Genomic DNA, 23,881 nt, shown 5'->3' with positions numbered 1-23,881 from the left:
AATCTTGAGAGGAAAAAAAATGTTCAAGCATGTCTTGACCAATTTATCATACTAGTGCATCTTACCAAAACTTCTAGAAAATTCTGGACAAGGCTGCCTCATTTGGTACCTAACAGCATGCTTCAAAGTAGGCACTGTGGTAACGTGCATAGGGCAGTGATTATGACCTTAACAGCAGCAGCATGGATGGGCTGGGATTCCGTTTAAGCAATAGGGTCAAATGCATGGAGTGACCATGGTACAAACTGAAACTTCAATGAGCACAGGAGGATGGAGCCATGGCGAGGGACCAGTTGCCTTTACCATAGCTTCACCTACTGTAACTCCTTCCATCCTATCAGTACTCACATGAGATTTCAAAATAAACTGAAAATTTGCTTCAAAAATTTAACTAAATAATTGACTTGTCTTTGATTAGTAGGTGTTTTGAGAATTTGGCTGACAGGTAAATTGCTATTAATTTTGTATATTGCTAGAGTTTGTTCTAACTTAACCATCATCTGCATTGAAACAATCTTATTGTGGAATCACGGAATATAAATCGTTATGTTATGGATAATTTTGACAATGACATTCCTTGCATTAGTAGTCAAAGAGATCAGAGGAAAGACCAGCATGCCAGATTTGGAACTGGTCCTCTTTTGAGGCCTGAAATAGTATATCAGTTGAGGTGACACTGTGGCAAATTCTGGGCATGCCTAAAACCTGAATAATCCCCCAAAACCCCAAATCAGCTGTAACAGCTTTAACGACATTTCAGATAAGTTTATGCTGTATTTCACATTTCTATTTTTTGAACGTTTTCAAGACAAAACACAGTGTGATGATTAGAGAAGATATATACTGACGGGCTAGTCCCGGGGTCTGAAACTAAATCGTCTCTGAGCACTGAAGAGTATAGTGTATTAAAACAAGCTATAAGCTTTATAAATGCTTACTAGAGCCACTTCTAGTTTTTTATTGTTTGCATAAAACCTGAATAAAGAGCATTGGGTGAGAATTATCTTCAGTTCCTGCAGACAGTGAAAGGAGTCCACCGTACCTTTGGACTGGATTTCTTCCTCATCCTCTTTGATAATCAGACGCCCATCTGAAGTGAACTGGAAGTTGTGCTTCAGTTTTGTATCTTTATTCAAATTTGGTTTGGTAGCTAGGTTAAAATGAAGAAAAAGGTAAATCAGTTATCACCCACTGTGAGTTTCTGCAGTATTATTATGCTTGGATGTTTTTATGTATTATTTTTATTGAAAATGTAACTGGCTCAGAGCTTATCTAATTAAGCATATTCAACTGTGAATAAATAAAATACATTGTAGTTTGCTAATCCTCCAGTGGATCTATTTGATGTACACAGAGTACAGGTGTGGAATTAGCTATGGGGTGATTTTCTGATCTATAACAAGGGGGATGTCATAAAACTACAAAAGAATAATTCCTAACAGCTCTATTCATTATTCCGAAGTCCCACTTTTTCCCTTTCTCTTTTAAAGACGTCCAAATGAGAAGCAGCACACCACAGCTCATGTCTTTTCATTAATAACTCACGGCAAGTTACATGCACAAGAAACAGAAAGCATTGTCCTGTCTTGAGAGGGCTACACAATCTGAAGTGTACCTAAGGCAATGGAAGTAGATTGCCCAAGGTCACAAGCAGAGCCAAGTGCTCTAACCAGAGGCTACTGTTCTCGGTCCTCATGGACTGCCTGGCCAGTTTCTTTTCCAGAACATTCTTAATAAATCCACACAAGACAGATAAAGACCACTGCATGCACATCTGACTTTATTTTTCTCTGTTTCTATGAAATACTCCACCAGAAGAGGATGGTGAATTTGTGGGATGACCTTCTAGTGGAGATGGTAGAGCTGAAAACTGTATTTGAATTCAAGAAAGCTTGGGACAAGTACATAGGATCTGTAAGGGAGCGGAAGGGCCAAGTGGTCTTTATTTGCCTTCCTTTTTCTCTGCTTCTGTTAAGTAATGTGTGCAAAGTTGTCTCATGCTAATGTATTGTAATCAATACTACTAACGGACATATTCAAATGCAAATCTTCCCCTATTTTTTGTTTAACCACATAACATACATTTAGAAGAAGAGAAGAACTAATACATATATGCACACACCATTAATAATTTATTAATCAATCTTACTTTTTTCATAAATATTATAAATATATTGAATATACCACCTTCTGACTTATAACAAACACATATTTCAACAGACAACCCAGGCAAATGCCCTTGTTGCCCCAAAAAACTGGATAATCAGTTCCACATTGTCCAGTGTTTTAGCTAAAATGTCCTTGCCAAACTGGTGCTTCATGGATTAAACTCCTGCTTTCATGATAACATCTTGTTCTCTCTTGAATAATAACTGACAAAATGTTCAAGCCAGCCTCTAATGCTAATGTATTGAGGATACCTTGGAAATCAGACTAGTTAGGTGATTTTGAGCTCAAGCTACTTTTTCACTCCTTTATTATAAAATTTGAGTTAGCACAATCTTTTTGGAAAGTGGATATACAGTATAGTAAATTCCGCCTGTTCCTCTGGGTTTCCATCTCCATTAGAACTGGTCTGTGAGGCAGACTTGATTTTTTTCTGTTGTATAGAATTTTCTGGATCCCTGTTCGGTTGCAAAGTTAGATAGTTCTAAGTGAAATAGATGCTGGCACTGTCATCTCGATATAGGGACACTGGATCATCTATTTTTCTATTGCCCCTTGATACTTAAATTTTGGAGATCTATATGGAGTCAAATTACTATGATCCTGTAAGCTCCATTATCATTGATGTATGATGATGTGCTGTTTGGAATATTATTAATGCCCAAAAGTCCAATCAATGCAAATCAGAATAGGCTGCTTCTTTTCATGACAGGAGTTGCTATGCAGCTGATCATGAATTAAATTACAATTTTTGGTGGGAAACCCTATATCAAAGTTATAAATTTGAACATATGAATTCGATACAATTGGGACACTATGATAAATTCAAGGAGGTTTGGGATCCATTAACAAAATTTTGTAAGAATTGATCATACGTATATTTCCCTTTGATTTCTGTTATGCACGTCCAGGAAGGGTGGGGTGGGAGGGTATGGGAGGGGGGTGATATATATTTATTATATCAGTTGATTGTATAGAGTGCTGATTATTGTATTATTTGTTTGCTTATCTGTTGCACTTACTGTTGGCTTTTGAAAATGAATAAAGATATTAAAAAAAAAAAAAGAACTGGTCTGTGCCGCACTGTGAAACTTCATTCACAATGCCCGAGTTTTATGTCCAATTGTCATAATTCTACAACTTATCTGGTGGGTTTTCTGCCCAGCGGGTTATTAAGTAATCTATCAGAGACATTTTTAATAAATCCAGAAATTAGGAATATTTTTAAAAGAGAAGTTCTTAAGCTGCATGTAGGACTCTCATATGACACTATATTATTTGGTACAGCAATGAGAACTCAGAGTCCGATTTCTGCAAATAATAACAAGTTATTATTAATATTGACAGGGGTCGCCATGCAACAAATTACTCAAAATTGGAAAGATTATACTAAATTAAATTATACATTTTGGTGGAATTCAGTTTGTCACATACATAAGATGGAAAAGATGTTAGCATTACAACATGGGAATCTTCATAATTTTAAAAAAATATGGGGACCATTGACTAATTACTCTAATGATCAGATATCTTAGCACATGGGTAGCATATATGTGGGGTTGGGGTGGGAAATGTATGTATATTATATGGAATTAGGATTATTGATAAAAAGGGGGTATTTATTTTATCTTGCAAGAATATTTGATTGTAAATACAAGTGATATGTGAAAATTGTTCGTAGTATGTTTAATTCACTTGTAAGAATCAAAAATGAATAAAGATTTACAAAAAAAAAAAAAAAAGCTGCATGTAGTATAGATGCAGATTCTTACCTAGCACTCTCTGTGCCACATTAGCGTCAAGGAAGTTCAGTGGGTCATCCCCCTCTCCCTCCTTCAGCCATGCCAGACTCTTCTGCTTCACCTGTTTCTTTGGCTCCTTCACTGGCTTCTCATCCTCCTCCTCCTCATCAGAATCTGCCAAGATCTCCTCAATGCTGCAATAAAATGAGGAAAATTCACAATCTTTCATTTTTATCTGAAAAATGAGGGAGCTAATTCCATTGTGGACCTTTCCATACCGTGGCATCCCAAACCCGTCCTGGTGACCCTCCCAATCAGTCAGGTATATGCAAACCGATCTCATGAATAATAATGGCGGACAACCACGGTCCTCGAGGACCACAACCTAATTGGGTTTTCAAGATGTCCACAATGAATATGCATGAGATTTATTTGCAAAAAAGGAAGCAGTACATGCAAATTAATCTCATGATTAATCACTATGGACATCTTGAAAACCCTGCCAAATACCTCGTAGGCCATACCCCAAGGAGAGACAGGCTGCATGTTGGATGCTCCTAATCTAAAAAATTTCACAAAGACAAAAGATGCAAAATATTGGACTTGGGTGAGATCACAGGCTTTAAGACCCTGTTTCTACACACATACTGTATGTGCATAGATAAGATATCCATGCACTTACAGCTCTTTTGTTCCGGTACCCACCCTCTCTGCCTTACTGAAAAGCCCCGAGTGCTTATGGCAGAGAGTAAAAGGATTAACAGAAGAACACAAGTAACCAGACATCTCTCAGGAAAACAATCTTCTCTGCTCAAAATACTGACTTCTTAAAAAAGTCTACACCAGAGTTTTTAACCCTGTTTGAAAGTACATTTGGCTTTATATGCCAATGATTTCAGGTAAGACCACTGCTACACAAAGCAGTTCACAGAAGACAATCTTTGGAACCTCAATGGATAAAAGAATTCTAAAATATATTATCAAACACAGCAAGGGACTTGAGGTACATTATGGCTACATTTATAACAGCAAGCTATAAAAATTTCTAAAAGTGTACCTGTTTTATAAAGGCAACTTAAAAACTTCTGTCCTTTTATAAACAGGCTCTCGGAACCACTGTTCCCTCTAAGCTGAACGGGAGACCTCCAACTACATAACTGCCAATGGGGGCACTGTTTCACTATCACATTTTCAATAGTGAGGGACAAGCAAGCTCTGTAGGAGTTCAGGGAACCTCCCTGTCCCAAGTAATTGAAAACACAATATTGAACCACCATCCCACACTGGTAGTAATGAAGTTTGAGGTCTCCTATTCAGCTTAGAGGGAACAGTGCCCAGAACTAAATGAATAAATGCTCTTGCACTGAGACAGGTGCACATGCGTGTCCACGCGCCTACTGTTTACACACTTTTATCCCTACAAAATTTTAATAACCACCATTTCTCATGTGTAAAACATATTTTGCACAAGGAAAACACTTTATAAAATCACCCCTAATGTAAACTTCTCCAGGGCTAGGAAATTGGCCTGCTAAGAAATAAATTGAAACATCTGTATTTAATATGATTTATCTACAGCAATCAGCCTAATGGTTAGATCAACAGACTGATCTTGGGAAACTGGGTTCAGTTCTCAATGTAGCTCCTTGTGACCCTGGGCAAATCATTCAACCCTCCACTGAACTTGGTACAAAAACTTAGAACAGGTACACGTGAATCAGTTTTTTACTCCATCTAAAATTACAAGACCAGGGGACACTCAATGAAGTTAGAGAAAAACTTTTAAAACCCAATACAAGGAAATATTTTTTCACTCAAAGTATAGTTAAGTTCTGGAACGTTGTTGCCAGGGGGACGTGATAACAGCAGTTAATGTAGATAGGTTTAAAAATGGTCAGGACAAGTTCTTGGAGGAAAGTCCATAACCTGCTATTAAGGTAGACAAGAGGAAAGCAAACGCTTGCATGGAATGTTGCTACTATTTAGGTTTTTGCCAGGTACTTCTGACCTGGATTGGCCACTGTAGAAACAGGATACTGGGCTAAATGGACCACTGGTCTGACCCACTATGGTTATTCTTATATTCTGACTTAAATTATGAGCCCACTAGGGACAGAGAAAGTACCTACATATAAAGTATACAATGCTGTATACATCTAGTAGCACTATACAAATAATTAGTACCTCACAGTGAACAAGCCCAGCTGGAAAAAACATTTTAATTAAAGTCCCCGATTTTTTTCTGACTATAAAAGTGCTTAAATGATGTGTCAAGTGAAACCAGGTATCACCAACCAATTAATCTAAGCTGATGATGTGCAACTTCTCCTACCCATTGAACCAGATCTACCCACAGCTTTGAGTATCCTATTACATATCAGCCAACCTTCCTATTGCACATCCCGAACAGACCCTTCCACTACCAGGAGGAAACACGTCTACAATAACCCCCTGGTTGGAGCCTCCAACTAGAAAATACCAGACGCAGATCTTACTCCCACTTCTTACCAAAGTGCTGGAACCAACTGCTTCCACATATCAAATCCCTCGAAGGACTTTTGAGCTTTAGAAAAGCAATAAAAACCTACCTCTTCTCCTAATTCCCTTAGCCAAGTATCCATATGGTATAACACCTAGGCTCCAACATCATTTGCTCATCAAACTGTCTGCCAGCGCATCCAACCCACTATCCTTCTCCTAGACCAGGGGTGTCCAACCCTTTTGGCTTCCCTGGGCCGCATTGGCCGAAAAAAATGTTTTCTGGGGCCGCACAAATGTGCAAATGCTGCAGCAAGACAGAGGAGGGAGCCGGTAAGACGGTAAACACTCGGGGGCAGCAGAGGAAAACACTGCATCGCCCTCGACTGGGGCTGCACAAAATACTTTATGGGGCCGCATGTGGCCCTTGGGCCGCAGGTTGGACACCCCTGTCCTAGACCACATAGACTTCAGATCGTATAGCCTAATTGTCTATATCTCATCTGTTTAATTATTATGTAAATTACATTAATTATAGTATAGCCCTAATTGTCTGTATCTTGTTTAATTATTATATGTTATACTCTAACCTGTTCTGAGCTCTCTGGGGAGGATGGGATATCAAATAAATCGGAACAAATAAATAAATAAGTAGTAATAATATGTAGTATGTTCTACTGCAATACCCAGTCATTAAATATACAATATATATATTCACACTCCACCTCCCCCCCCCCCGTGGCTGGCTGTTAGTAACAGCCCTCTTTTTGGGTTTATAGATAGATAGATAGATATAGATATATATTCCTCCACCTACAGAAGTGTCCATTAAAGCAGAAATCATTAGATGCCACTGCTCACTCCTCCAATGATCTGTAAATGCATCTACCGTGTTTCCCCAAAAATAAGCCTTAGTCACCGGCGGCAGCGCTTCCCTCACCTCCCCCCGCGCGCCCCCCACTGACCCTTCCATCGCGCCCTCCCTTCCGAACCCAGACCGCAAGCCAAAATACCTGGAAACAAACGGCAGCGTCGGCAGCAAAGGCTGCATCGTGGCCTGCCCTTCTCATGCCCGGCCATTCCATGCCGCGTTGCTGATGACATCATCAGTGATGCGACAGAGGAACGCCCAGACGTGAGACGGGCAGGCTGCGATGCAGCCTGTGCTGCCAACGCTGCCATTTGTTTCAGGGTATTTTGGCTTGCGGTCTGGGTTTTGATGAGTGAAAGATGAAAGGGTCAGCAGGGGGGTGCGCAGCGGTGGTGGCAGCGGGGAAGGGGGATGGGAGGGATAGAAAGATGTTGCACAGGGGAATGGGAGGAAGGGAGGGATAGAAGCTTCAAAGATGCTGTTGCACAAGGGATGGGAGGGAGGGATAGAAAGATACTGCACAAGGGGATGGGTGAGAGGGGAGGAAAGGAAATACAAAGAATTGGGGTGGAGGAGAGGAAGGGAGAGACGATCATTGTACATGAAAACAATAAGATCTAGTGCCTTTTTTGGGCCCAAAATTAATCTAAGATAGTGTCTTATTTTTGAGGAAACATGGTATCTCTTCTCAAATGCCTAATGACTCTAAAAAAGTAACCACAGCAGCTTTTACTATTGACTGTTTTCACTAGCACCCTAAAACCTGAATATTTAAATTTCCTTAGCTTTTTCAATCTACAATTTCTGTTTTACAAAGTTGTTTTTTTTTTTTTTAATAATTTTTTTGTACTTTTCAATGTTATAAAACTGGTGAGAAATCACTATTTCAAACTTCAGAATGAATCACACATCCTAAGAGGCAGCCCAGCACCTGAGAGAGGATGCTGGCAAGATTACTGTGAGGTCCAAGTGCTGCATTCTGGTACTTTCTTTACCTGTTGCCTTTCTGACTAAGAGGAAGTGTGTCCTTATCAACTGATGCCGCCTCTTTTAGGGCTTTCTGCTTCTTATTTTTTGCTTCTGCCTTTCGAATATTCACCAATACCTTGTGGCACTCCTCAGGAAGCATGTTCTTCACCAGCTCAAAGCTAAGTATAGTGGAAAAGAGAAAACAGGATATCATGAACTGACAACAGCTTAACCTAAAAATCCAACCACCAAATATCCCATGACAACTTGGGCATTTCCCATCATGCCTCCTGTGGATTCAGGCTATCACTTCTTTTTGAGGGATACACACTGGATGACCCCTCAAGAAGATACTGATGATACTGACTTTCAAGCGAAGTGGGCATGCAGGGTGGTTAAAAACAGGGGTATAGGACTGACTAAAAGGAGAGTTAAGTCTGCGCTTGGGCCACCACTTTGGTATAGGTGACAAGTGTTGTGCACTGCCAAGCTGCAGTTCACTAATTCAATCAAAGAATCAGGTCTCCTCTCCCAATGCTCTGGGACTGAGGCTACTATATAAACAGGTAGAGGAGGGCTGACTGAATTTTGGCTAAAACCACCTGTGCTAAACAGTCCCCACTCCTAGAAGCTGACCGAATATCGGTTTCAGTTATGGCACTAAAACCGGCCCAAAAATTCTTTTTTCTACCTCATTTCAGTTTCAGATGAAAGATTATTATAATTTTCGGCCATGTTTTAAATTTCAGCTTAAAATGACCGTGTATTTCTGGTGGAAGCAAAAAATGTGTGTTTTTTCCCATTTGTCTCTTTTCCTCCCTCTCCATCCCCCACTTCCTCCTATAGGCCCCCCTGCTTATCTTATAAGCCCTAGTAGTCTAGGAATGGAGTTGGAGCAGGAGCAATCACCAGTTACGTCTGCCCATTCTGGTTTGGCGCTCAAAATGGTTAATGCATCTGGGGCATCACTCTGGCCATGACTACACCACTTGATCATTACAGAATATAAAGTAATCCAGGGAGAGAGGCTACTCTTTATTCTTTTTCTTGCACTGTGATTGCAAGTTAATGAAGCTATGATCTTGCACAATAGCTTATATGGTAAACAGAGTACAAAATTGTAGTAAGAATTTAAGTTTATATATTTAGAATGATAAGCTCCTTAGGAATTAGCTTTCCTGTGGAGTCATGGCATCAGCTGTCACTGCAAGTGTAGCGCAAAGTCAGCCACTGTAAAAGCACCATGGATTTTCGTTTCAGTTCTCATTAGCCGCAGTCCATGTGTGTGGAGGCTATTTTGCTTTGAGGTAAAATAGTCTTTGTTTAGGCACCAGTTTTAGAATTTCCCCCTAAGTCTTTATTTTTTTTTTTCCATTTCTTTATTCGTTTTTTCATCTTACATCAAGTGTACAATATTATATCAATTGAATCATATACATCACTTGAAATATTTTTTCCCCCCTAAGTCTTTAGAATTTGTAGAATTATGAACAGATTGGAATTGAGGGGCATTAAAGAGGAATGTTTATGGCAGAAATTTGCTGATATTACGCTGTAAAAGACAACCATCAGCTGGACTTAAACCCTACCCAATTGTTGAGTGGGGCTGAACAACAGCTGAAGAGATGGCCGATGGCGTTTATTAATAAGGTTCTAAGGTTGGAAAAAATATTATTATGCCTAACTCTTAAAAATGAATAGGTTGATCAGAGGTCTTGTATAAATTATAGACCAGTAGCAAATATTTGCCTATTGGCTAAGTTAACGGAGGTAAGAGTAGCAACAAAATGCAATACTGAGAACATTTCACTTTAATATATCAACCGAAATCTATATTTTTATTACAATATAGTATAGAGAGATCTTAAACCATTATGTTAGAAAAGCTAAAATTACCATTAGAAGAAGGAATTTGTATGGCATTAGTCAAGCTGGATTTACCAGCAGCTTTTGATTTACATGCTCATCAGCCTTTGATTAATCATTTGAACAGCATGGGTCTGGCAGGCAATGTGCTTAGCTGGTGTAAGGATTATTTAGAAGATTACAAATGTAAAGAATCAAGTTTGTCAAAGAGCTGAATTTTAAAGTGTGGTACCCTTCAGGCATCTTCATCATCATCCATGTTTATTATCTACTTGAGCTCTCTGGGGATGCTTTTGGATTCTGTACATTTAGAACATTTTATTAATGCAGATGAGGTACAAATCTTTATTCAAATAACCAGTGATTTATAAACTGATCATTTAACTCTGCAAAGGCGTTTATAGTGGTTGAGAACTGATAACTATCTTAAAATCAGTCCTGAGAAAACTAAGGTCCAGTGGGTTGAAGGATGTAGCCAATGTTTTCTTGATAGTAATCTTTTGTCTTTCAATTTCTTCATCATCTGTAATTTTGGAGTGACAGAAGAATTCTACCTATCAGTGGAAGGACAGATTTCTAAGGTAATATGTAATTCATTATGGCAACTGAGACAAACTCTAATCTGTTTAATATTATATGCAAATCATTTTCAGAGATATAGATCAGAAGTGATTTCACAATTGGATTATTGCAATTTAGTCCCTGCAGAAGTGAACAAAAGTTATTAACTAGACTGCAATTTATTCAAAATATAGCTGAAAAACTTATTAAGAGGGCTAGAAGATGGGTAGCACCTCCTCACTGTTGAAAGAACTATATTTGTTGCTTGTATCATTTGGGATTAGATTTAAAATTCTGATTACCGTTTTTAGAAATTTTACTGAGGCATTGTTCCAAGTTATTTCCTAGATACTGTAAGGATTTATATTCCATGTCATTCATTATGAGCCATGCAGGATATTCTGACACAAATTCCTTTAATTAAAGGAAGAGTGGCTTCTACAGTATTAGATACAGTAGATAGAGGATTAGCTCCCCAACTCTGCAATAAGCTTCGGAAGGACACAAGATTGAAGAGCAATTAATATTGAATTTCATAAATTGGCTAACACTCAGCTATTAAATTCTATTGAGTCAAAATGAAGACTTTCTTTTTCTTCTTTCTCCGAGTTACTTAATGCTTTGCATTAATTATTTTACATTGCCGATAGCTTTTCAGTTATAAGGTTTTTTAGCATTACTTAGATATGTCTTACAATGTATTAATAGATAGTGAGCTTCCTCAAAACCCTAAGGTCCCCCATGACCACAGGATTCAAGAAACCCCAATGCTCCAGGGCTGTGACTAGAATGACCTCAATAGAAGTCACACAGAGGGGGTAGGAGATGGCAGAAATACAGAATAGGGAAAATTCTCTGGGTAGTTGCAAATGAAGGCTCACTACAACATATCCCAGCTCTACTTGTGATTGATTTTAAATATAAGGAAGCAGGAGGAAACTGCTGGATCCCCACCCCCCCAAATAAACAAATAAAGAGATTAGGTTCTTATCTTGATAATATATTTTCCAGTAGATAGGGATGGTATGCTGAATCATAGGATTATCCATATGTGCTCACGAGCATATTGCAGAAGATGTCAATCACAGCTTTTCAACTCCTCCTCCGCAGGCTCTACTACCACCTTCAGTTCATACCAAAGCTGGCAAAAGCCCTACAGTAAAAGACAGAAGAAGGGTTACGGAAAATTCCCTGATACCAGGTGTCTGATATGCTTGGATGAATGTAAAACAATCACTGAAGAAATAGTAATGTAGTTAAAATATTAATAAATTCTGAGAGGAACAACGAATGCAAGAAAATGCAATTTAAACAAACAGCCTGAACATCTATGGAACTCAACCATTCCTCTCTTGTAATGCAGTAGTTTGACTGACAGTGAAATCTTGGCTATGGAGCTAACCATTAAGCTTGAGTCAGAGAGCAGGTGCATCAGATAAATTGCTGGTCTGGGGGGGAGGTTCAGCATATCATCCCTATCTATAGTAAAAGATATTATCAAAGTAAGAACCTAGTCTATTTTTCCAGTGCAATAGGGATGGTATGCTGAACTACAGGGACATACTTAAGAAGTCCCCAAACTCTAGGGTGGAATAGATGAGCTTACTCACAGTACTGAGGACCAGAAAGCAGCATCCTCCTGTGCTGCTATGTCCACCCTGTAGAATTTGGTGAAAGTATGAAGGGAGGACCAAGTTGCTGATCTACATATCTCCTCAGGAGAAACTGCCTTGCTTCCGCCCAAGAAGAGATCATTATCATTGGCCAGGGAGGGGGACGACGACAGTAAAGTAGCCTGGTTTCTGGCCATGGATGAACCAGAGCATCTAGCCCTGCACTTCCAGTTTTGCATCTGTGGCTGAAGAACACAGTTGCTTTTTGTTTTTTTATAGTCACACTAAGGTCAAATATCAGTCAACCCCATCGTCTCACAATTGTCTGGAATGCTATCAGGGATAACTACCACTCTCCCAGGTCTAATGTCTGTCTTCTGAGATAATCTGTTTGAATATTGTCCACCCTGACCATATGTGCCCCACAGATCACCTGAAGGTGTATTTCTGCCCAACAAAGCAATGCTTTCGCCTCCTTCTGGAGTGGAGCGCTCTTGGTGCCTCCCTGTTTGTTGAAATAAGCCACTGTAGTGGCATTGTCAGACAAGATTCCGATTGCTTTGTCCTGCAGCAAAGACTGTGGTCAGTGCAGCGCCAAATGAATGGCTCACAGTTCCAGCCTGCTGATAGACAACTTCTGCTGAGTCAGCATTCCTTGTCCTTGGCCTGGGTGACCATTGCAATGAGTCCCCCCAGACGAACAAGCTAGCATCCATCATTAGGATAACCAGACAGCGATCTGGAGCGACTGACTAGAGACTATGGGCAGAGCCACCAGCTCATGCTACTTCTGGCTGGCGCTGTCCAGGGGAGTGAAACTTGCAAGGAGTCTTTCTGAGGCCACCAGCAAGACAACAAGGCATCCTGGAGGGGCGCATATGCACCTTCACCCAGGGCACCACATCTATTGTGGCCACCATTGACCCAAGCACTTGAAGGTAATGCCACGCAGTAGGTTCTGGTTTGGCCAACAGGTCTGTAATCTGACCACAAAATTTCTGTTTGCATGCTTCTGGAAGGAAGATTTGACCTTCTGCCATGTTGAATAAGATCCCCAGGTATTCCAGGGACTGTGTCGGAACCAGGTGGCTCTTTCAAAGGTTCACAATCCATCTCAGACTCTGTAAAGTCTCCACAACTGCTGCTACCGCTTTTTCTCCTTCCTCTTGGGATGAGGCTCTGATTAGCTAATCATCTCAAGTGCAGGTGCACTTGCCAACCCACTCTGTGGAGATGAGTAGCCACCACCACCATTAACCTTGGTGAAATTTCAGAGTGTCATTGCCAGCACAAAAGGAAGCACTGAGAATTGATAGTGATTCTCCAACACATGGAATCTCAGGAATCTTCTATGTTCTGGGAAGACTGGGATATGAAGGTAAGCTTCTGTCAAATCTAGGGAGGTCAGAAATTCTCCTGGCTCCACTGCTGCATCAGAGTCACGGGTCCATCTAGAATATAGGAATTCTCAGGGCCACGTTGACGTGTTTGAGATCCAGGATGGGCCCCTACTCCTCAAAGCCTTTCTTAGGCATGACAAAGTATATGGAGTATCTGCCAGAGTCCAAGTCTTCTGGAGGAACTGGCTCTATAGCTTGAATATCTAACAACCTTTGTAAAAAGATGATTAATAGGTGGTAGGGTGGGGGAAAATTATTTTTTTCTTTTTATAAATTTTGGTAAATTTAATGTGCTTTAATTTTAATATTCTATGTAAGTGTATTAATTATTGTGCACTTCTGTAGTTTAAAAATTGAATAAAGAATTTTTAAAAAAAAGAAAAAAAGATGCCCAGGCCTTTTCTGACTGGCATGCTGACAAACTCATGAACCAATCAGAGAGAGGGCACGCAAACTCTATCTTATAACCCTCTCTGATCATCTCTAGGACCCGGCAGTCAGACATTATCCACTCCCAGGCCTCTAGATAGTCCGAGAGCCAATCTCCAATCTTCAGAGGAACGGCTTGAGGGTTGTTATCATTGTGGCTTTTTGGCTGGTCCTTTTTTGTGAATCTGACCCTTGGTTCTTTCAGTTCCCAGACAATTTCTATCTAGAACCTTGAAAGACTCTCTGGAATACAGCAAAATTAGAAAAGGTACAGAGAAGAGTGACAAAAATGATAAAAGGGATGGAACAATTTCCCTATGAGGAAAGGCTAAAGCAGCTAGGGCTCTTCAGCTTGAAGCAGAGAAACTCTAGGGTAATATGATGGAGTTCTATAAAATACTGAATGGAGTGGAAAGGGTAGATGTGAATCGCTTGTTTATTTTTCCAAAAATACTAGGACTAGAGTGCATGCGATGAATCTACTAAGTAGTAGATTTAAAGCAACCCAGAGAAAATATTTCTTCACATAATGTGTAATTAAGCTCTGGAATTCGTTGCCAGTGAATGTGGTGAAATCAGTTAGTTTTGTAGGGTTTAAAAAAAAGGCTTGCATAATTTCCTAAAAGAAAAGTCCACAGGTCATTATTGAGATGGCTTGTGGAAATCCACTACATATTCCTAGGATAAGCAGCATAAAATATGTTTCACTACTTGGGGATCTAGCTAGGTACTTGGAACCTGGATTGGCCACTGCTGGAAACAGGACACTGGCTTGATGGACTTTTGTTCTGTCCCAGTATAGCACTTCTTAAGTTCTTATTCTTATGCTCCTGTTGAGAACTTGTGAGAGTGCCGTGACCCTCAGAACTGGCCTCTGGCTGCTCAGGGTCTGCTGTCTGGTAAAGACCTGGGCCAGTGATCTTGTACACTGGCCATAAAATCATCTAGGCCCTTGCCAAACAGAATGTGTCCCCTGAATGGAAGCCTGCTCAGCGTTCCTTCAGAGGTCGAATCACTCGCCTTTTGTCTGATCCAAAGTATATGATGGGCAGAGATTGAATATGCTGAGACTTTCCCTATGACTGATTATATCGGAATGCATCTGCTAAGTATTCTAGCTAACACAAGTTATGGCAAGGCTTATTCTCCACCAGGCTCTGATTTCAGTCTTGAAAGGCACATGCCATGAAGGAGGCTATGGCTGCAGCCTTAATCCCCAAGAGTAGAGCCTCAAACTGCCTCCTGAGGACCATATCCACCCAAGCTGAAAAAATAACAAAAAAAAAACATCACAAACAAAGAGCAGATCAGAGAGACACCTTCATGCTCACCTGCACAAGGAAGAACTGAAGGGGGCAGCAGAACTAGGGAGATGGAGGAGTTGAAAATCTGTGATCAACATCTTCCGAAGTATGCTCGTGAACACAGATGGATGAACCTATGGTTCTGCATACCGTTCCTATTGTACTGGAATATGTTTCCCTTTGTAATGATGGCAGATTCTGCAATAACAGATAAGCCAGCCTCAAAGAATACATACACGCATATATCCAGCTTCTTTGCACAAGGCCAATGCACTACTGAAAAGAAGACAACTGCTGGTGCTATCATCCCTCTTCCTCCCTCCCCAGGGCATAGTAACATAGATGACGGCAGATAAAGACCCAAAAGGTTCATCCAGTCTGCCCAACCCTACCCACTCTTAAATTACTAATTTAAATTTTCCTCCTTCTTAGCTTTTGCTGGGCCAGTACCTAAAGCTCTGCCCATTACTATGCTTAGGTTCCATCTACTGAAGTCTCCATTAAAGCTCACTCCAGCTCATCTACACCATCCCAGCCATTGAAGCCCTCCCTGGCTCATCCTCAACTAAAGGGACATATACGGACATAGACCATACAAGTCTGCTCAGTACTGTCCTTAATTTTTTCTATTTTGAGATCCTCTGTGTTCATCCCATGCTGTTCTCTGCACACAGCTACCCTCTGCAGGTTACATCCCTTACTGCTGCTCACCCAAACTTTCGGATCAACTTGACGAAAATGTTCCTCAGCTTTGTCCGGAAATACCGCCTCATGTCATCTTTGATGTTTCCAATGGCTTCCATCTTTCAGGATGCAAAACAAAATCAATGGATTACTAAATTCATACATCAACAGAGTCAGGTAACATCACTTAACCATCACAATACTTTCTATAATTTTTTAAAAGCTTTTCAGACCTGTGGTAAGAGCATTAGTGGATTATCAAGGGATCCTTTCACATTCGCCTGCAGATAAGCATCTAAATCAAACTATCTGACGGCATCGGCTCACGTTTACAAAATAAAGAGAAGCAGCAGTCACTTACCACCTTCTAGATCAGTGTATCGCGACACACTGGCGAGGAGGAGAGTCATCCGCACCAGCTGACTGCCTACAGGATGTGCCTCCTGCAGCGAGAGGCACGTCCTGTAGGCAAGTCAGCTGATGCAGATGATTCTCCACCTTGCCGGCGTCTCTCCTCCTTTCCCTGCAGCTCTCCTCCTCCAGGATTCCTTCCACCGAAGCAGGTTGTGGCCAAATGGGCCTCTGCGCATGCATGAACATCATCGCATCGATGACCGCACACTTCTGGGTGCCTTCCATCTGGGGCACTAGGTTTAGTGTGCCGCCAGCCAGAAAGTTTGCGAGACACTGTTCTAGATGCTAAATACCACACACATTTATTATATGGAATTCACACAGGCACCAAACAATTTGATGTGATCTAGCTCTCATATCAATACTTTCCTAGTTTTTCTGTAGATCTGGGTAAAGACCACCAAGTCAGTAAATATCTTAAGGCACTGTATAGACTTCAGTGGTTCCCTGCTGGCACCGGGGTATGCAACCATTATTTAAAACTTTCAGAACAGAATTCCTTGAAGGCCGAGGAAAAAGTGATGTTACAGCTAACCTCGAGGCTCCAAAGAGCTGTTAATAAAAAGCAGCCAATTGCTCACATAAAAGTTTAAGATTAGACGCTCTCTGCAACAGAAATGGAAAGCATGAATCCCATCCCAACTATGACTACCCACAATGATAAATTGCAGTGAATTCTCCTTTGAGGAAACATGCACAGCACTAGAAGAATGCGACATGATTGTAGCGAAGAGCAAGGTAAAAGACACCACAGATGCAAGAAAAGCAGAGACCTCTCCTCATGCGAAAGAAAGGAAGAATTGTACTTGAGATGTGCTTGGTCCAAAGAAAACCAAAAAAACTCTGTGGAGTGATGATGTTCCTAAATGGACTTTATTTGAAAGTATCAAAGTTCCAAAGGTACACTGAAATCATCCACATAAAATAATTCCATCCACATAAGAGCCTTAAAGGATACTTTTATGTGGATGGAATTATTTTATGTGGATGATTTTAGTGTACCTTTGGAACTTTGATACTTTCAAATAAAGTCCATTTAGGAACATCGTCACTCCACAGAGTTTTTTTGGGTTTTTCTGGATTTTCTTCTTTGTGGATATTTTGGGGTCAATTCCTTTCGTGTTTTGTACTTGGTCCAAAGAACAGAGGCAGCACACATTAAATTTAAAGGGGGGACATTGCAGAAATGATCTTGGACTTAAGGAATGGTATCGCTGATACTGGCCGAGGGGTAGAGAAAGGAAGGCCATCTGCTAGAGCATGCAGAGCTCATGGGATCAACAAAGAAGTGAACTAAGGGACTTGAGAGGTGTAATCAAGACCTTATGGATAAACCTGATTGTGCAGAAATTCATTTAAGATGACAAAATCTGTGCTGCTGGGGTATTCCAGAAACCTCGGACTTTGACGACTGCAAAGCAGCAGTGAAAAACAAATCCTGTGGAGAGGATATACAGAACACTTAGGGTCTGTTTTACAAAGCTGCACAGCAACAGCCCCAAAGCCCTTTAAATCTGTATGGGCTTTGGGACCTTTACCGCGACTTTGTAAAACAGGCCCTTAGTAAACCAAGAATACCTGCCACAGGATATAATGCCACTTTTCCACAATTATGCCATGGTATGTAAGGCATGAGTGAGGGGTCAAATTACATGGAAAGGCTGCAAAGTGGAAATATTTGCTGATTTCTTGTCTGTTGTGCTAAACCAGTGTGTGCCAAACGTTTTTGGGGTTTTTTAAAAAACTTTGGCACACTAAACAGAGCAAATGTTTTTCACGGCACATTACAATTGAAATTATAAAATTGAAAAAACAACCAAAATTAAATCTGAGTTATTTATTTAAAGTTCTTTAAGCTATGTATGGGTAATTGTAACAAAGGTGAAACTAAAGTAGATAGAATTGATGTGCTTGTTTTTCAGTGCAAATTAACTCAAAACATGGCTCAATAGTTGACAAGCAAACACACATTTCATTATCCACCATCTGCAGTCATTCTCTTCTTTTTTTTTTTTTTAAATTTCTGTCAGAGCTGAAAATCCAAGTTCGTAACGATAAGAAGATCCAAACGGAACAAAGTCTTGATTGCTTTATTGCTCGAGTTAGGATAACTAAAATAAAACTAAAATTACTTGCCGTTAGTTTTCAAGGACCAATCACATCAAAGAACGATGCTTGTCTGGGCGGTTGTATCCTTATGCACACAGACTCTCATAACATTGACAGACTTTTGAGCACACGGCGTATTCCAGTGTATACTTATGAAGGGAATTTTTTAAAATGAAGTAAAATTCTGGACTCTCTTGTAACACACCCAGAATCTCTTCGGAGCACACCACTATGCCCTGGCACACAGTTTGAGAGACACTGAGCTAAACAGCACTATAGCTTTACCAGCATCAGTGAGACTTTGAAGCAGGAAAATATACAAGCAGGCTTTTCCCGTTGCATTGCTTTTTACCATAAGTGGAAAATATATATTGTAACACATCAGAGAAGCAGCTGTTGGCACGTTTCAGAAGGCAGGGATGTCTAAAGACATTGCAACTGAAAAGCCCAAGAAGCAGTGCACAGACTATTCCAAGTGCCAGAGAATCCCATTAGAATGAGATGATCTGGAGATTCAGCTAAGACTGGCCAATGTTCCCCAAGAAAAACTTTTGTTGAGGAAAATTTGAGTTAGATTAAATGAAATTATATGAGTCTGAAATATAAGTGTGGGTGTAGGGAGAAAATTTGGATATGTAGAGAGGTCTGCTATGGGAGGTTTTGGGATACAACTCTGGAGACCTGGGGAGTAGGGGGCTGAAGATATCTGAGATCTGGCGAAACCATTTCTGGGCTCCATATTAGTACAGATGGGCAAAAGGTCATCCTTTAGTGAACATATGTATGCCCCAAATGGCCAACAAGGTACATTTTTAAAAGTGAAGATAAAAATGTTGGACTTCGGGTGAATAGAAATGGACGAGAGGGCTAACTGTGCACTCTCTCAGAAATGAGAAGACATGGGGCAGTGAGGAAAGAGGTGAAGACAGAAAAGAGTGGAAGTGTATGATTGTGACGTGAGGGGGGGGAGGGCAATTGTCATTTTATGGCTCCTACACCCCAGGGGGAAGAATTATACTTTTTTCTCTAATCCCCATGTGACCTACTCCTGGACTGATCTCATCTTGATGAATAAGATATTGGTTTAGGAAACACAAGAGAAAATGTGGTATTAACATGCTTTATTGTAGGTAATATTAGAACTTAATGGGCATCAATCCAGGAGGGGTTTTGGAAGATGAACGATAGGTTAAAGATAAGGGTAAGGGTATCTGTTTAAAAAAATATATATCAGATATACTTGCATCCTATTTCACCGAAAACATCCATAAACAGGGGGCTGGCATGTATTACAGAGCTGAATTATTAATTTGGGAAGTTTGGAACAGTGGCATAGCCAGACAGCCAATTTTGGGCAATCACAAAGTTTTTTCTGCCCTGCCTTATCCCCACCTCAAAATATAAATACTTTAGCTAATGAGGATCCCCCAAGCTCTTTCAGCTGAAGACTTTCTCTGAAGGTGGCCAAAACTCCCTTTTACCATGCTTGTCAGGCAGTAGCAATATCCCTAAGTCCTGATGCCGGCACCCTATGGATGCTTAGTTACCAGTGACTCAAGAATGCCATCACCACCTGCAGAGCTTTGTAGACGGGCGTTCTGGCCATCTTTGGAAAAGGTCCTCAACTTGTAGTTGTAGTGCTTTTTAATATCACATTGGCATAACATGTGAATGAATTCAAGATGTATTGTCATTGAGTGGATTCTTTGTGGTTTGATTACTATCACACCAACAGAATCTCACCAATTATAGAATAACGAATTACAAATTAGAAATCATAAGAACTTACTGGGCAGACCAATGGTCCATCAAGCCCAGTAGCCAGTTCTCATGTTGGACAATCCAGGTCACTAATACTTGGCCAAAACCCAAGGAGCAGCAATATTCCATTCTACCAATACAGGGCAAGCAGTGGCTTCCCCCATGTCTTTCTCAATAACAGACTATGGACTTTTCCTCCAGGAACTTGTCCAAACCTTTCTTAAAACCAGCTACTCTATCCGCTCTTACCACATCCTCTGGCAACACGTTCTAGAGCTTAACTATTCTCCAAGTTAAAAAAAAAAATTCCTCCTATTGATTTTAAAAGTATTTCCCTGTAATTTCATCAAGTGTCCCCTAGTCTTTGTAATTTTTGATGGAGTGAAAAAACAATCCACTTTTACCCATTCTACTCCACTCAGGATTTTGTAGACTTCAATCCTATCTCCCCTCAGCCGTCTCTTTTCCAAGCTGAAAAGCCCTAACCGTTTTAGTCTTTCCTCATACGAGAGGCGTTCCATCCCCTTTACCATCTTGGTTGCTCTTCTTTGAACCTTTTCTAGCGCCCCTATATCTTTCTTGAGATAAGGAGACCAGAACTGAACACAATACTCCAGATGAGGTCGCATCATGGAGCTATACAGTGGCATTATAACATTCTTAATCTTGTTAACCATCCATTTTTTAATCATTCCTAGCATCCTGTTTGCTTTTTTGAACTAGAAACTCTGTGAAGTTAAATTTAGCATGTATTGCAACACTGGAGACATAAAAACAGAAAAGCGTTTAATTTTCTACTGAACACAATTTTCTACTATGCATATTTCCCAAAGCCAACATATTCCACATAAGAATAGCCATACTGGGTCATTCTAATGGTCCATCTAGCCTAATATCCTGCTTCCACAGTGGTCAATCCAGGTCCTGGCAGAAACCCAAATAATAACAGCATTCCATGCTACCGATTCAAGGGCAAGCAGTGGCTTTTCCTATGTCTGTCTCAATAGACTATGAACTTTTCCTCCAGGAACTTGTCCTAACCTTGTTTACATCCAGCTACACTAACCACTGTTACTACATCCTCTGGAACTTGTTCTATTTAAAACATTCAAAATAAAATGCCTTTTTTTTTCTCTATCTTTGTTGTCTGGACATTTTATTTTGCCATCATGTTGGTTCCAGTTTCTCGTCTGCTGTCCTGCTGTCTGCTAATTCTTCTTCACGTCGCTACTGTCCATTTGTCTTTTCCCTCACTACACCTGCCTCTGACATATTGATCATTCCTTTTTAGCTTTTTTTTGCCTCTCTCACCCTTCTCCTCCTTTTTTTTCCCCAATTCTTTATTCATTTTTTTAAATCTTACATCAAGTGTACAATAATACATCAATTGAATCATACACATCACTTGAAATTCTTTCCTAGTACCATCTACAATATATAAATTAATTCCCTTTAAGAAAATATGGGGACCACTGACTAATTATTCTTTTTTTTTTTTTTTTAAATAACTTTATTCGTTTTTACATTATGCAAACAAGTGTACAATAATTCAAGTCATACTATACATTCTTCACTTGAAACTCTACATTCATTTTATACCATAAACTATCTCCCCTCCCTCCCTTTCCATATATTACCCCTCATAATGTCATAAAACCCACCCATCCCTCCTCCCCCCTACATATATTTAATGGGGATAAATATAATTATTTATTTATTATAATACTCAATTAATGGTCTCCACACCTCTTTAAATTTCTTATAATAACCTCTCTTGATTGCCAATGTTTTTTCCATTTCATACACCTGACAAACCGAACTCCACCAGAAACAATAATTCAATCCTCTATAGTCTTTCCAGTTATGTGTTATATGTTGGATGGCAACTCCTGTTAAAATCATTAACAGTTTGTTATTATTTGATGAAATTTGACTTTTGGCCCTCATAGACATTCCAAACAAAACTGTGTCATATGATAGGGCCACAGGATTCTCTAACATACAATTTATTTGACCCCAGATCAATTTCCAAAAATTATTAATAAAAGGACAATAAAATAATAAATGATCTAGAGTTCCAGCCTCAAGATGACAATGCCAACATCTATTAGACTTAGAGCAATCCAATTTTTGTAAGCGAACAGGGGTCCAGAGTGCTCTATGCAACAGGAAAAACCATGTTTGCCTCATAGACGCAGACATTGTACATCTTATCCTCCAAGACCAAATACGTGGCCATTGAGATGCATTAATTTGATGCTTAATCTCAATGCTCCAAATATCTCTAAGTACAGTCCTTGGTTTTTTATTTAAATATCCAGATAATGTTTTATACCACTGTGCGGCCTGGTGACCCATAAAATCTGCCTGGAAGCATAAGAATTCTAGAGTAAAATGAGTATTTAAAGACTTCCATTCAGGGAACCCTGTCTGAATGGCCTGCTTCAATTGCAACCATTTATAACTTTGTTTTTTATTAAGTCCAAATTTATGTTGCAATTGTGAAAACTCCAGCAGCTTACCATCATTAATAACATCATCTAAAGTACGTATTCCTGCTTCAATCCAATCCTTCCAGACAATCATAAAACCGCCTATTTGTATCTTGGAGTTCAGCCATATATTTTGACAAGTAGATTTTTGAATAGTAATAGGAGTTAAGTTGTTTACATACTTTAATGTTGTCCATGTGTCCATTAATATCCTATTGGTTTTCCTTATTCTAGGCATTTTAATGCTAAGCAGATGACGAAGTCTGATAGGAGACATGAGCTGCCACTCCAACCATAACCAATCTGGAAGCTTCTCCATGAGTTCTGGGAGGACCCAATACATACCTTGGCGCAATATATAGGATTGATGAAACCTATAAAAATTTGGAAAATTTACCCCTCCCTTCTCAATTGGTTTTTGTAAAGTCACTAGAGCAATTCTTACAGCTTTACCCAGCCAAATAAATTTACTAAGAATATTATTTAACTTTTTGTAAAAAGACCCCTGAAAAAAAACTGGTATCATTCCCATTTGATAACAAACCACAGGCAATATCATCATTTTGACAGTTTGAACTCTTCCCCACCAAGATAAATGTAAAGGATTCCATTGCTCACATAACTCTGTTACTTTTTGCAATAAACTTTTTTCATTCATTATAATTGTCTCATCAAGCGTGTTTTTTATCCATATACCTAAGTATTTTATTCCTTCTTCTTTCCAAATAAAAGGTAATGAGTCAAATAATCCTTTTGTGCAATGCACATTTAAAGGAAGAACTTCTGATTTAGTCCAATTTATTTTATATCCTGAAAACTTTCCAAATCTTTCAATCAAAACCAATAAATTTGGAATGGTTGTTTCCGGATTCCTCAAATGAAGTAATATATCATCCGCATATGCAGAAACTTTATATTCTTTATCTTTATGCGGTATACCCTGTATCTCCTCCTCTTGTTGAATAGCTAATAATAAGGGTTCAAGCACTATATCAAAAAGTAAAGGAGACAAAGGACATCCC

The 23,881-nt window shown here is 39.7% G+C and overlaps 1 protein-coding gene across 1 annotated transcript in view; it reads right to left on the bottom strand.

The window, feature by feature from the left end:
• RRP12 (ribosomal RNA processing 12 homolog) overlaps positions 1–23,881 on the bottom strand; it is a 222,333-nt gene that overhangs the window by 46,129 nt on the left and 152,323 nt on the right. Inside the window, exons 26-29 of the mRNA XM_033941439.1 lie at positions 16,111–16,202; positions 8,253–8,405; positions 3,939–4,102; positions 1,043–1,150 (exon numbers count right to left, since the gene is read on the bottom strand). Coding sequence (XP_033797330.1) covers positions 1,043–1,150; positions 3,939–4,102; positions 8,253–8,405; positions 16,111–16,202 — 517 coding nt within the window. The remainder of the gene's footprint in view (positions 1–1,042; positions 1,151–3,938; positions 4,103–8,252; positions 8,406–16,110; positions 16,203–23,881) is intronic.

The sequence above is a fragment of the Geotrypetes seraphini genome, chromosome 4 (assembly GCF_902459505.1).
Source record: "Geotrypetes seraphini chromosome 4, aGeoSer1.1, whole genome shotgun sequence".
In the NCBI taxonomy this organism is placed as follows: domain Eukaryota; kingdom Metazoa; phylum Chordata; class Amphibia; order Gymnophiona; family Dermophiidae; genus Geotrypetes; species Geotrypetes seraphini.
The sequence above is the reverse complement of the archived record's forward strand: the minus strand, read 5'-3'. Positions and strand labels throughout refer to the sequence as shown.